Source organism: Panicum hallii, chromosome 2 (assembly GCF_002211085.1).
Source record: "Panicum hallii strain FIL2 chromosome 2, PHallii_v3.1, whole genome shotgun sequence".
In the NCBI taxonomy this organism is placed as follows: Eukaryota; Viridiplantae; Streptophyta; class Magnoliopsida; order Poales; family Poaceae; genus Panicum; species Panicum hallii.
In genome coordinates, this window is record NC_038043.1 from 42960370 (window position 1) to 42974888 (window position 14519).

General features: G+C 44.5%; 2 protein-coding genes across 2 annotated transcripts; one reads left to right on the forward strand and one right to left on the reverse strand.

Moving 5' to 3' along the window:
* Positions 1 to 930: 930 nt before the first annotated feature.
* On the reverse strand, positions 931 to 5416 carry LOC112879323 (Golgi SNAP receptor complex member 1-1-like). Its single transcript, XM_025943549.1, has 5 exons — positions 5086 to 5416; positions 4111 to 4338; positions 3818 to 3982; positions 1249 to 1362; positions 931 to 1169 (listed from the first exon to the last, which is right to left on the reverse strand). Exons 1-5 carry the CDS (start codon positions 5119 to 5121, stop codon positions 1056 to 1058), a joined length of 657 nt encoding a protein of 218 aa, XP_025799334.1. The 5' UTR covers positions 5122 to 5416; the 3' UTR covers positions 931 to 1055.
* Positions 5417 to 9500: 4084 nt separating this feature from the next.
* LOC112882645 (probable CCR4-associated factor 1 homolog 7) lies at positions 9501 to 10550 on the forward strand. Its single transcript, XM_025947740.1, has one exon. It carries the CDS (start codon positions 9637 to 9639, stop codon positions 10474 to 10476), a length of 840 nt encoding a protein of 279 aa, XP_025803525.1. The 5' UTR covers positions 9501 to 9636; the 3' UTR covers positions 10477 to 10550.
* The last annotated feature ends 3969 nt before the right edge of the window (positions 10551 to 14519 follow it).

Genomic DNA, 14519 nt, shown 5'->3' on the forward strand with positions numbered 1-14519 from the left:
GTAAACAATCAGCGGCGGGCCAGCCACCATCACGCACAAGCGCATGTAACATGTTGGGGTATTCGCGCGAGATGCCGTCATCGAAAGTTCGAGGCCCGGTACGACCTGGCGCGGCCACGCCGGCGCTGGCGCCGGGATCTGCGGCCGCCGGCCGGGCCGGCAGGGAGTGGAAGCGGCCGTCAGCTCAGCCCAAACCCGCGCGCGGTGTCCTTTCCCGTGGGCGCGAGCTGGAAGCCTGGAACCCGTGTGCCCCCCAAAGCGCACGGCCGGATGGGATGGCACCGGGGACGCCGCATGGGGGGGGTGGCGCCGGGCCTGCCGGCGGCCGCCGACGAGCCTAGTCGCCTGTTTTGCTAAAAACCGCTTTGGCCTCTTGCGAACGAACGCCTCCACGTTCCCGGCGTGGTGGCGTCGCCTAGCTTGGTTCTGAGCTGAGTGAGATCTCTCGTCAACCATCATCGCCCTTGGGGAAAGGAAGGTATAGTTTCGGAAGGGTGTAGACACGAGACAGTCCTGGGCGTCCCTGTTTGCAGCATACAGCGACACCGTGTAGGTTGTCGTCTGATGGGAACCAGGCTGACCTGACCTTGGCTTGGACAAAACCCTGCAGGCCAGAATGGGACATGACTTACATGAGGTGTTCCCGTTTTTGGTTCGAAGATCCAATCTGAAAATAGTTTGCTCACTATAAAACCCATTTCATGCCTTTTTGTGCAATAAGCCAATAGCACCGTCGAACTAAAAGCAGCAGGGTAGCGGCCAGCAGCCACAGGTCAAGATCCACCTTTAATCCCAGATCTGTGCAACATGGGACTAGCCAAGCGACGCCAGCTATTCCGAGCTCTTGCATTCGACCAAACCTTTGAAGTAAACGAGGCACATTTCTGTTCAGACTAGGGTTTGCAGTTGCATAGCAGGAGACACGGTGGCTACAGCACGCCCGAATCGTAATAGCATTGAATCAACCAATATTGTACAAACACCAATCAAGATTATCTGTACCGGTAGTGTGATCCCAAACGTACAACACTGTAATACCTTTTGCTCTGGCAAAACTACTTAGACAACCAGTAGATGAAGATGAGGAAGGCGCAGACGGAGGCGACGAGCGAAAGAATGATGGTGTCCATGGATTTCTTCCTTCTGATGGACGAGAGGACGTGGTTAATCTGTCGGGTTGAGTGGAAATTTGTGAGATGTACACAACACGGATTGAGCTGTTTTGGTCATAGGATATGTGACACATACCGTCGGAAGCCGGCTGCTGACGTTGCTTATCTTTGAAGTGATGCTGCCAAATGTTGACCGTTGAGTCATGAGAGAGCCTAGCGTCGCTTGAGCTTGTGATATCACGTTATCCATCTGATATCATAAAATATAACTTTTCAGGCATACAAACGATAGTATTCACCATTCTGAAGTTGAAAAAACAAGTATATCCTTCTAGACAAAAGTTGAATAGAAGGCTTTCCCTGAAGCAATTAAACTGGCGGGTTTGCTATCTAGCAAGTGATTTCTAAGCTCAAATGAGATACTTTAAATGAACTGACACAATTGTTTGAGGCCAATGTGTGCCTTTTGACTGTTCCTGGATAAGTATATAACTTGTGGTTTCAGGTTTACTTCTCACTTGAATAACAGAGTAATAATTTTATTAGTTAACAATTTGAGGTGGTAAGAGGTAAGTGGGTGATTAATAAGTACAGAGGAGATTAGTAAGGTCAATAAATGTGACAATAACAATAAAGCCGTTCGGTCGCACACTGGAGAGTAGCCTCAATAAATGTGAAGACAAACAAAATCTTCCGGGTCAGTAGACAATTGATTCCCAATACCAGCAACTTTTTTATAGCTGCTAGGTTTTCCACATCACTCACAATTTTTATAGCTACTTGATTACTTCACTTTTTGCATCTTAACCATACAATTTTCAGGTCCCATATAAACTACAACTTCTATTCATTGTAGCCTATTCCATCATGCACATTTGTTCATGGGAATTGCAAGTCCCACTGCAATACGCAGGGTACCGAGTCAATGAAGCAACTCACACTGTCACACATAAGTTTGAGCCCCAACAATGGGTAGTGCAACAAGAAGCGTCTTCGGTCAGCTAATTAGCAAATATTTGCAAGAAGAACTGCAGAAACTCCTAGGGTATCATATTTATCTCAACAGACAGAACTCCTACTAGTCCAACTATGAGGATACTTACAACTTGATAAACAACATCACTACATAACAAACAAAAAACTCAGCCTGCGAGGAGCAAACCGCCCCCTGAGCATTAAAGTAAGAAGATGGTCTGCTCACGCAGACCGAGAAAATCCCCGAACCCCTGCCCCACCCTTACATAGGGGACCGTAGCCCTAACCGATTCCCCGTGTGAGAGCGGGTCAATACCGGGCCGATCCACTTCCATGTGCTTTGGCGTATAGGCAGGCGAGAAGATTTTTTTAACCCCAGCCTGAAATTCGCTCCCACCGGGAGTCGAACCCAGGACATGAGGAGTGCTACTGAGGCCACCTAAACAACCTGGCTAGGAACCCAGGACAACATCATTACATACATTAATAGCAGGCTGTAAGCCAAGTGTGCAGAATCTTTGGATTTTGTAGATAGGCCATTCATGTTCAGACACTACAAGATTTTGACGGGGTCTTAGCTCCTACTACCCACAACACGTGGTATGTAACTCCAACTATCCTTTGAAGCTTCCACATCACAACATTTTTCATGGCAGTTTCAGCTTCGAACAGAACAGAGAAGAATATTTAAAAGGGACATATTTCAATCATATTCCACCCCAACTATATCCTCAACAGTTAAGCATGCTTGATTTTCTGTTGGATGTATAATTTTAGACAGGAAACGTTAATGGTATGTACAAGTGGCATTTAGTTGTCAGCTTCTCACAAAAGAATTGCCCTTTCAAGTGTTGACAAGAAGAACAGAGAATGCCAACATGCTGAAAATAGGATTTGCGAACCAGTAAGCAGGAGCGGCCATCAATATAGCTATATAACATGAATTTTACTTGTGCTTGAACTCCATCAAAATTGTTCCATAGCCACGTGTCATGAATTAATCTATTCCATGCTTGTTAGTTTTTTAGTTCATGGTAAAAATCATTAATCTCCTATGTCCTGACCTGAGCACACAAGTGGGTCAATCTCCTACATCCTGACCTGAGAACTCACTAAACTAGAAACTTATACTGAACAATGCAATCAATCAGCCTTTAAGGGTCCAATTGGCAACCATAAGTCGTTATGTTATGTTCACCATTTTGTTAAAGTTTTTAGGTATGTCCAGAAACTAGTCAAGAACTCGTAGGTGTTTCCCTCTCAACAATAATACAGAGTGATTCTGAAGTTTTCTACTTGTTTCCACCGAAGTACAAACTATCACACATGAGGGAAGTTGGATGAAAAAACTAATTCGAAAAACAAAGCTCTTATATTATACAGAAAGATACTAGAAACTAGGCAACAACCAAGTGCTGTTTAAATATCATAGTCAGGTTGAAGAATTACTCGTCAAAGATATTGATATGTCAAACAAGTTCATTCAAAACACATAAATTGTTCATCACAAGTGTAAAAGGCTCCATTTCTACCACTTTCCAAGAAGTGGTAGTGCATGATTCTTCAACTTTATGTAGTGAATTCCTTTATTTGATCCTATGCCATGAAATCATCTCCCAATAGGAAGAAAAATGCAGGTTCTAGTCCAAAAGTTTGGTTTTCCATATTGTTCTCCCAAGAAGACATAGGAGAAACAATTGAAGGATGCCTGAACAGGAGGGTATTCATACCTGCCCAGTACTCCTGCTAATTGCAGCTTGTTCCCTGAGAAGAGCTTGATCAGCTGAGTCTGATGCCTCTTCAACATCAAACTTCGCTCTATCAAAATCTCTCAAGTCAAGGAGAGAAGCATGTTGTTGTTTCACTCTGAGGCTTGATCGAAGCCGATAGAATTCCTATATCAGAAGAACCAAATCATTGTGTCAGTGGAAGTCCAGTCGTGTCATGTTTGGTGCTTTCTTAAACCATACACTGAAAATAATTATGATGAATGAAAGTAGGTAGTCTATGAGGCAACCAGAACCTGAGTAAGGTCTTGCAAAATCTCCATATGACGAGTCAGAGTATGAGAAAGAACTTCAGAACCTCCTGATGATACCCAAGTTTGCATTTGCGAATTTACTTGCTGTAATTGCTTCAATGATCTTTCTATATCTGACTCGATATCGTTCTCTGAACCATCCGATTTCATAGAAACCAATTTACGGTATGCGATCATTTGGTCATCTAATTGAGCTTCCAACCTCCTCGCCTGCAAGGAGAGATATACAACATTTAAACCACAGTAAACCTTACACATCAATAACCAGACATGACAGAAAACTGGATTAGCCTACATCATAAAACTATAAAGGAATAAATAATTGAACTAATACAGTACAGCATCGTGGGCTACCGCAACACTTTTAAACTAGAAATCAAAGACATAGAACTGGAAAAAACAGGCCAGTGCCACTGCAGGTAGATTGATCAAGATCCTCTACAATCATATTACCAGTAAATAGCATGTTCCCGTCATGAGGATAGAGCAAGTCATTAACTGGTTCATTAAGCACTGCATGACACAAAATCTAGACAGTATAGTATGCAATCAGTGGCACATTGCTACAGATTACCGCTTCACTTAGGCCAACAAAAAAACGCTAAACGGCGTTACAAGTGAACAGCTAGACTAGAGGACTGTCGAAACAAAAATATTAAATCCAATTCAACTTTTCTGGGCTCAGCATTCGCTCCGTGCACGAATAGCCTAAGGATTCAACGACTAACAGAGTACCCTCCTCTAACTCGTCCCTCCTCACTTCTGCGCCCATGGATCCCAGTCCCCACCCTATCACGGAATTGACAGGAGCCAGATCCCAGGTAATGACAGAATCCCAAATTTCTCCAGGTGGAGAGAGGGACCCGCGGGGCTACGCGGCCGCAAGAGCAGGACCGAAAGGATCCGTGCGACTGCAACGGGAAAGAACGCGCGCGTGGGATTCGAGGGGCGGGTCACCTGCTTGCGAAGGGCGTCCCAGGAAGACGCCTCCATGGCCCCCGCTTCCTCCTCGTCCTCTTCGGCGCCGTCCTACCGGTTCGTCCCGTCGGTTGGACAGAGATCCCGTCGGCGCGCGGCGGCGGCGTCTGGTCTGGATCTCGCGCGCGCACGGGCGGGCGGGCGGCGAGCGAGCGAATCGGTGGAAGGGCCGGTGAGGGGGAGAGGACGGGCGCAAGGGGTGGTTGGTGATGCGTGCCCGAGCACGATGCGCCGATGTGTTTGGCGAGGTCGGGTGGCGGGGTCAACCGGTCGGGTGCGCCCGGCCCGGGCTCGCTCCGCTGCCGAAGTGCCGAGCCGTCGCGATGCAGTGGGATGTTCTTACTAGCCGTGACAGTGACGGGGTTTCCACAGGATTACCGATTACAGGAGGATAGTTTGATGGGTGTGTGATGTGAAAGTAATCCTTCAACAGTACCGTAGAGGAGATCCATCCGTGTAACATTATTTATTTTTAGAACAATCCGCGGGCTATTTTTTAAACTTTTGATCAGTTTATGTATTTCAGAATGATCAATTAATTATGAGTTTTTCTTTGTAAAACACAATATAAAAGTCATAACTGTCCAATAAAATTATCTTAAGATTAATAGAGGATAATAGCAATTAAATAAAAAAGATGATCCTCATACAATGAATATTGATAAGGGTAGTTTTCTACCATGTCTAAACCCTTATCCTAAATAATTAATGATGGTTCGAACTGGTCATTCAGACTATAACATTTCGAGCCAATAAACCACGTCTCGGCGCCCGCGTTGCCTAAAGGGCGACCTAGGCGGACCGTCGCCGCCCACAGGCCGTCCCCCTCCCTCGCTCCACCACGCCACCGGTCGGAGAGCTCTCCATGCAGACGTACGCCCAGGCTCAAGAACGGCGGCGGCAGGGCCTCCGCCCACGAGCCGTTTTCTCATGGTCTTTTTCCTCCCTCAACCCGAAGACAAGCTTGGTGCCCGGAGAGCTACAGTGCCGGCGGCTGGCATTATGCGTTGGTGCAAGGCAGATCCACACCGCGCCCGACCGGATCTGCCCCTTCCCCCTCTTGCAGTTTCCTCTCTTCTGCATCCACATCCTGCTCCTTGGGCTCGCCGGCGGCCATGGTCTTCCCCGGTGGAGCGCGGATCGGGCTTTTGAAGGGCGGATCCGGTCCTTCTGGACCTGCACGGGGACCGACAATGACGAGGGGCTTCCGGGACCGACGACGTCTAGCACGGGTCTGGCCATGGACAGCGTCCCTGCGCACGCATGGCGCCCAGTCTTGCTTCCTTGAGCCGCGCTGGCTGTCAGTCAGGGTGCTCGCCATGGAGCGGTAGCCCCCCACTCTAGCCACCACTCTCGCAGAGTCAGCCCCCTCCTGCCCAGCGCTGCCCAGCGGCGCTGGGCAGGTGCTGGTGTGATGGCATAGCTGCTTGCAGCATGCAGGGCAAGAGAGCTTGGTGAAAGCTACGCCCGCCTCTCCAGGTTGACAACGACAACACCGTTTGCGCCGCTTACCTTTTTAAAGGTGTTGTCATGCTCCTCCTGCAAGATCTCTGGGTGAAAATCCTGCTCTTCTGAGCAAACGGTGGTGGCATCGTCAATGTAGCATCCTACTTGTAGGCACTGTCTTTGGAGGTCTGCCGCCTGCTGCTGGTACACATGCTTTACCTTCTCCTAACTCCTCATCGGTGAGACTAGCACTGGCTGTTGGCTGCCATCATAGTTCGGCAAGTGTCCTCCTCTAGCACCTCTGCTTCGTTGGCGTTCTCCTTGGTGGTGCCAGTAAATTATTTGTCGGGTGGTGTTTCCACCGCTTCCGTCATTCTCTTTCATGGGTTCCTCACCTTGGATGGCACTAGATGGCTGTATGTGGAGCTTGGATGTGCTGTAGGTGTCGCCATCAAATTCAAAGGAGGTCGTTGTGTCCTGTAAATTGTGGTTTGTGTGATCTTCACCACTCTTAGTCCTCATTCCACTGGGTGGTCCCTCATATGGAAGGCGGTAGTGGAGCGGCGTAGCTACAATGGCCACAGCGTAGCTAGTAAGTATGTTGCTCGGTGGTGGTGCTAATCGACAATCGGTGGTCGTTTTTCGGCTTGTGATATGAATTTCCTTTGGTTAGTTAGCGAGTTGTGTATCTCTTTTCCTATTGTATTCCCATATATCTATTTTCCCTATGTTGCTGAAGATCCATGTTGTAAGACTTTTGGCTTTCAAAAGGCTCTTGAAATGAAATTCAGGTGGGGATGCTCCCCTGACCCTAAAAAAAATGGTTAATGATGCATCTTACTTTCTTTAGTGTTCCATTTCAATTCACTAATCTGAGGAAACTCCGGAGCAATGTGATTACTCAAATATGGTGTGGTACGACTGTTCTTAATGCATCACAAATGAAACTAGTGACAATTTGGTAGATGAGTAAAAACCCTTCAGTCTCGCGATGCGCTAGTCGCACTCCCCCTCCGACGATGGAGAAGCAAAATTAAATTTTTCATGTCGTGACACAACGGCCTCAACTGGAGCCAGCTTTGTATAAAACAAGAGAGCAAGTGCCTACCGGCTATGGACATATACTTGATGCCATTGAAACACATCAAATATTGTAATGATGGACAATCATAGTTTTTCTTTTATTGCATCCGTCCAAGTTATCACTGCATGGATCGGCAGCGAAACTAGCTAAGGTTTTCTATCATATGAATCCTAACATGAAGCATTGATTACATATATAAGACAAACCTAACATTAAGATGAACCATAAGAACACAAGTTGATTACATCCAGACATATATGCAAAGCACAACTAAAGATTTTGATCAATCCACTTGCAGCATAGGAGGATAACACGTGCAGTACATTGTTTCCGGTATGCAGAGACGTGTGATACACTTTTTGATAGATCATGTGCCGAATAATCATATGGATGATTTTAATACTTCTTCCACATTGCTTAGTTTGCTAATCTTCTTCTTATTTTTCCACACTTATGAGGGTTTTCTCTTCATTCATGTTTTTCTAGTGCATAGTATTGTTTTGAATTATTTTTGTTGTATTGTCCCTAAAGAGACTTTCTTTATTCTTTATGAATGATTTATATATATTTATTTTTATTCTTTTTTATAAGTTTCATTCAATTAAATATTTTTTTATTTTTTGAGTTTGGATTATTTGTTCCATATGTATAGCGATTTGTTGCTTGCATGAAATTTTAATTTCCTAGTGTAGATAAATATTTTTATTGTACAAATTTTTGTTTCTCTTGTACAATTTTCTGTTACATTTGAAAAAAAATTGTGTTCCTTTAATTTGAATGATTTGTTGTACGTTCATAATTTTGTTTCTCATTTCAACATTTCATTCTACTCGAATTTTGTTTCTTCTTGTACAACGTTTTGTTCTACTTGAACAAATTTTCTTCATCTAGTTTGGATGCTTTGTTAGTGATGTTTTAAGTTTTGTTTCTTTTGCACAATATTTTTTCACCTGAATAAAGTTTGTTCCTTGAGTTTGAGTAATTTATTTGAGGTGTTCAAAATAAAATAATCCTATTTAGCGTCTTGTTTCTACAAGAACAAACTTTTGATGCTTGAGTTAGGATAATTTTTTACTAGGCATTTCTCCTCCTTTAGAATTTATGAATTTAAATATTTCTAAGTAATTTTAAATGCATCGTGTTATATTTTCTAAAGCATTCATACATTCATGTTTTTTAAATTTATAAATTATCTATATACATATATTTGTGTTATGTTAGTTTAAAATTGTATGCATTTATGTTATGCTATGTTAGTTCAAATCTATCAAACCCAGCATAGGTATACCAATGAACACTTATGTTAGGAGGTAATCTTTTCTTATCTAGGTATTGAAATTTATATAAGTTCACCATAATTAAAATTTATAAAGCACCATGCGAGTAAAGTTTCCTTTTTTCTGGCAGTTAATAATTATAGTTTTTCAAGTCGAAACTAAATGAATAAAAGTCTTTACTCTGATAATGTCCTGATTATCCTCCAAAAATTAGAAAAAAGTAAAAGTTAAATTCTTCTTAATATGACGTGTCAACAAGTTCGGTTTGACTATGCAAAGAAACAGCTCTAGATATATGGGGGAGGGCCGATCGGCCAAGCCGCAGGTCGGCACGCCCGGCGGCCCCGGCCGGGCAATCATGCCCGCGGGTCCCGCAAAACGGGCCCCGCCACGTGGCACCAATCGTGAGCCGGCGGCGCACGGCACCCACTTTCCCCATTCGAGTCTACGCTCTTCTTCTTCCCCCCGAATTCCCCAATCGGACTCTCCTCTCCTTGCCGGATCTCACCATCCCCACCCCCATCCGCCCCGCCCATGGGAGCCCCCACCCCTCGCCGCTGACCCGTGGGCTCCACGTCCCCCTCCTCCGTCCTCCCCCTCCCACCCCCGCCCCCGCTCCCGCTCCCGCTCCACCACGCGAACCCTAGCTGTTGTTGCCGAAAGAGCTCCGGCGACTGAAGAGGAGAGGAGAATAAAGCTCGAATCTTGGATGCGCCCGAGCCGATGGCGACGCCCGCTGCAGAGAAGCCCGACGATGTGGAGATCCGCGAGGTCTGGGCGGACAACCTCGAGGCCGAGTTCGCCGTGATCCGCGACATCGTCGACGACTACCCCTACGTCGCCATGGACACGGAGTTCCCCGGCGTGGTGTGCCGCCCGCTCGGCACCTACAAATCCCCCGCCGAGTTCAACTACGCCACCCTCAAGGCCAACGTCGACATGCTTAAGCTTATTCAGCTCGGGCTCACCTTCTCCGACGAGCATGGAGGGCTGCCGGCGCTCGGCCCAGGCGGCCGACCCTGCGTCTGGCAGTTCAACTTCCGAGGGTTCGACCCACGGACCGACGTCGCCGCCGCGGACTCCATCGATCTGCTCCGCCGCAGTGGGATCGACTTCGCCCGCCATGGTGCGGATGGAGCCGATGCTCGCCGCTTCGCGGAGCTGCTTATGTCCTCCGGTGTCGTGATGAATTCCGATGTGCGTTGGGTAACGTTTCACAGCGGCTACGACTTCGGCTACTTGCTCAAGCTGCTCACCGGCACAAACCTGCCTGACACGATTTCGGGATTCTTCGATCTCATCAAGATTTACTTCCCTGTGATCTACGACATCAAACACCTCATGAGATTCTGCAATAGCCTCCATGGCGGGCTGAACAAGCTTGCTGAGCTGCTCGACGTCGCCCGGGTTGGAATCTGCCACCAGGCAGGGTCCGATTCGCTTCTGACTGCGCTTTCCTTCAAGAAGCTCAAGGAGGCATACTTCAACGGGTTAACCGAGAAATATGCTGGTGTGTTGTATGGGCTTGGCTTTGAGGGTGGGGAGACCACCTCTGCTCACTGAGCAATGGATAGTTAAATAAAAAGATGAACTATTTATGGGAATGGAGAAATCTGTTTGGTGACTCTGATGATTTCCTTTTGCTTGCCCTGGATAGGTATGGCTTTTCACTGAATTGTGATTTCCGCATCAAACTACCTTCAGCTAGGCTGCTAAGGTGGTTTGTACTGTATGACTTAGCTTTGTGGTTTGATGGAATGTGCTGTTGACTGCTCTTTGAGGTTTATAATGCCACAGTAATCACCAATTCACCAACTGAAGACTCAAAACATTATCGAAGTCTACAATGCTATGGTAATTAATTATACCAAGTCATCATCTGCAGTGTCAAACATTGTGCAGTAGCAAAAGGAACACTTTAACTTGTCCTTTGATATATAAAGCCCATGAGTTACATGGTTTCTGAGTTACCCTTGAATCGTGGGTGTTTATAGGCACTATTCTGATTTCTATACCCTTCTATAACAGCCAATTTACATTCTCTTTTTGTGGAGGCAATATGACTGTAGTTTTGCAGTCCCTAGTTCCCACACCACAAAAACTGTGCACTATACACCTCTGTTGTTTTGCATAATTTTGGGAGCTTAGTGGGCGACATGAACCAACTAATGAATTGAACTATACACATCGCTACATCAGTTTAGGATTCCACTGGCCAAAAAGGCTCATATCCAAATAGCAGTGAATAACTACACAGTGCCAAGAGCAAAAAAACATTTCACATAAGGTGACAAGGTGATGTCGCATGCGTTATATTGTTCATAAAAAATCCATTCTCTGAAAGTTTCAGTTTGGACATCTTGAAAAAGAATTATGTGAATTATCTAATATTTAATCCTGCAAATAGCCAGGTAACCGATTTATTGTGTTCCTTTTTATTTTTCCTGAATCCATATAGTACTGTCTTGGCTGCTGTAAATTGTGTACTTTAAAGTTTGAATTTCATTATGGGGGCATGTTGTCCATTGTAGTAGATCTCATCATTTGCTGCCAGCATTTTGTCTATATTTTATAATTTTAACTGTGTGAGTGCATCATGGTCATTGCCAAACTGTTTAATCAGAGCTCGATTATGCACTGTCTTAGAAAGCTGTTGCTTAAACAGTATGCCAAAGTATGGATGGTATACATCTGCATAGTTTTGTTGGTATTGCCAATTTGTTAACCTTCTTTTTTATATCTAGCAGTTACCACCTCTTTAGTCTTTACTGCATATAATCCATGGAGAATTAGTTTTCTTTTTCTGACTGAATCAAATCTTCTCTTGATGTTTGCCTTATGGATTTAGATGGCAGTTCTCTTGTTAATAAATTTTTAAAAACTTTGCTGCATTAGTCCTCTGATGTATCATTTCACTTCATTTGAACTGATATTAGATATTACCAGTGTTCACGGAGCATGGATTACTGAATAAATTTAATTATTTATGAATATTGGATAATTTTGTTTGATGCTTGTGTGTTTGGTGATTTCCTTCTGCTTGCCACCAAATAGGATAAAATCTTCTCTTCAATTGTGACTACCCATAAAACTCGTATTTAGGTTAGGTGTGAGAGTTTCTGTTATCTGATTTTACTTTGTGAATTTGATGGAATGTACTGGAGCAACTTGGTGGTAATACTTTGCACCAATTCAAGTGCTGCAGTGACATTTTCAAATCAAAAGAAACAATTACTTTGTCTATATGAATCTTATGGAATCTAGGTTGACATGATCATGGAGCAACACTGAAGGTTGGTATATGGAGTTATGGACTCACTATTATCACTTCTATACCCTTTCCTAAAGGTGAAGACATTTCAGTGTTTTAATGTCACTTATTATCTGTTGGTTCACAAAATCTACATCAACTTTTGGATGGAGCTTACACTCACATGTACTCTTTAATGGAACTTCATGTTTACACTTGACTTTCGATGGAGACATGGAATTTGTATCTATACGCAATTTATAATCCCACATCATTTAACCCAATGCCCTGCATTGCATCCAGTGGCTGTTGTTGTCCATCTTTTTGGAGTTCCACCAATCAAAAGAACACAAGATTCAAATAGCAGTGAGATGAACTAAACAGTGCTATTGGCATCAGGTGAAAATTCCTGGTACCAACTAACGGCCAACTGAATCTAAAAAATATGTGTATTGTCATTCGTTGCCTGTGGAGGTGGTGCATATCAATTATAAACTGGTTCTGTACCGGCTAGATGGTGACTCTATGTAGGTCTTTTGGTATGATCTTAGAAATTGGCCAAAGGAAATCCTTCTATAGTAACTTAAATATGAACATCCTTTTTGAACGAGGTTTTGACACCCATTGTGTTTGGTTTTGCTATGCTCAATGCGATCAGTTCACCATTCTGTTTGCTTTTCTTGAACTCGTATTGTAGCGTCTTTGTCTACACTGTGCTGTTCTAGTGCTACTATGGTCTATGGGCCTTGTTTACTAGATCTCATGTTGTGATATTTTTTTTATACTTCCCTAGATATGGTTGAGTACATCCTGAAACACTGTTTAAAACATCACCGAAAGAAAAAAAAAAGAAGAGAGAAGAAAACCCCCCAAACTGTTAGGACATGTTTGATTATGATTATCATATAGCTGTTTCATGAGTATGTCTTTGAGTATATAGCTCTCTCTATGGTCTTCCGTTATGATGGTGTTGGTGATTTGTCATTTCCATGACTACGAGCTCTTCATTATCAGTAGATTTTGTTTATTTATTGGCAAGTGCCACCTATTTTCAGGGTAAAGTCGCTTTTACCGTCTGAAAAGAACATTATCATGATGCATGCCTTACTAGTTTTAGGTTGCATGCTATTGAAATTAAAAGCTTCACTTTTCTAGACATTCCATGTATCCTGTCAATTGAGCTAGCATTACCTGTACGGCGTCCGACGAGATATGCATCTGAACTTGTCCAGGATGAATGTTACAATTCGGGGACATGTGATTGTTTTATTATTATTTTTTTGATGATGGGGACCTGTGATTTTGGTGAATTGCGCCACTCTGAAGGCTTTTTAGGCTTCCCGCTGAGACATTGGTACTGGCTGTTTCGTTGCTCTGAACTCTGTAAGTGATGGAAAACAATAGAAATTGGTATCAGCGACTAGGAATAAGGTTATTTACTATCTCTAGCACCCTGCCTTTGTGTTCAGTTATCCTGAAACCTTTGCTGCACTTTTTTTTTTGCATGTCTATGTGGTACAGTATCTCCTTTGAATCACTCGTGCCGATCAGCTGTATCTTCTGAATGTGTAAAACAACTGGTAGCATCTTTCTGAAGCCGGTTGATTTGAAATTATGTTTCGCTTGGACCATTTGCGGGATCGACGCCTGCCAGTGGAGTTGGATTGCTGCCGCAACGAGCTGCTGGGCCAGCAACTCGGCCCACAGGTGCTGGGCTCCCATGGCTGGGTGGAACAAGCTGAGGAGTTGAGCAACATGAGAGGCGACATGGCCTCTTCCTGCTGAGGATAGTACACGCCAAGCCTGATCCCCTTGTTTTCGGAGGCCTGCCTGCAAGTCAAAACCAGCCTCCCACCGATCATGTTACTTTGATTCCGTGTGTGCTGATCACGTCCTTGCTGTCTCCGTAGTTTCGTGACTGTTTCACGTAATGCGTCCATCCCCTGTGCCCCGGGATGGATCCGGTCAGCGAGACGGTTCTTACTTCCACGCACGCCCCGTCCCACATCTTCAGTAGGTGCGGGGAGCAGAGGCCAGAGGGCAGCACATGCCGGGGTCCTGGTGTGCTTTCGGTTTCAGTGTTTCACCCCCCGTCCCACAGTAGTTGTGGTTCTAGGCCTCAGATCCCTTCAAAGTTCCAACTTTTTACACTCTCTCTCCGTCACATCAATTTTGGGACACATGCATGGAGCAGTAAATGTATGTAAAAAAATAACTAATTGCACAGTTTAATTGTACATCACGAGACGAATCTTTTAAGCCTAGTTAGTCCATAATTAGATAAAATTTGTCAAATACAAACGAAAGTGCTACAGTATCAAAAAATTCCAAAAGTTATAAAAACTTGCAATCTAAA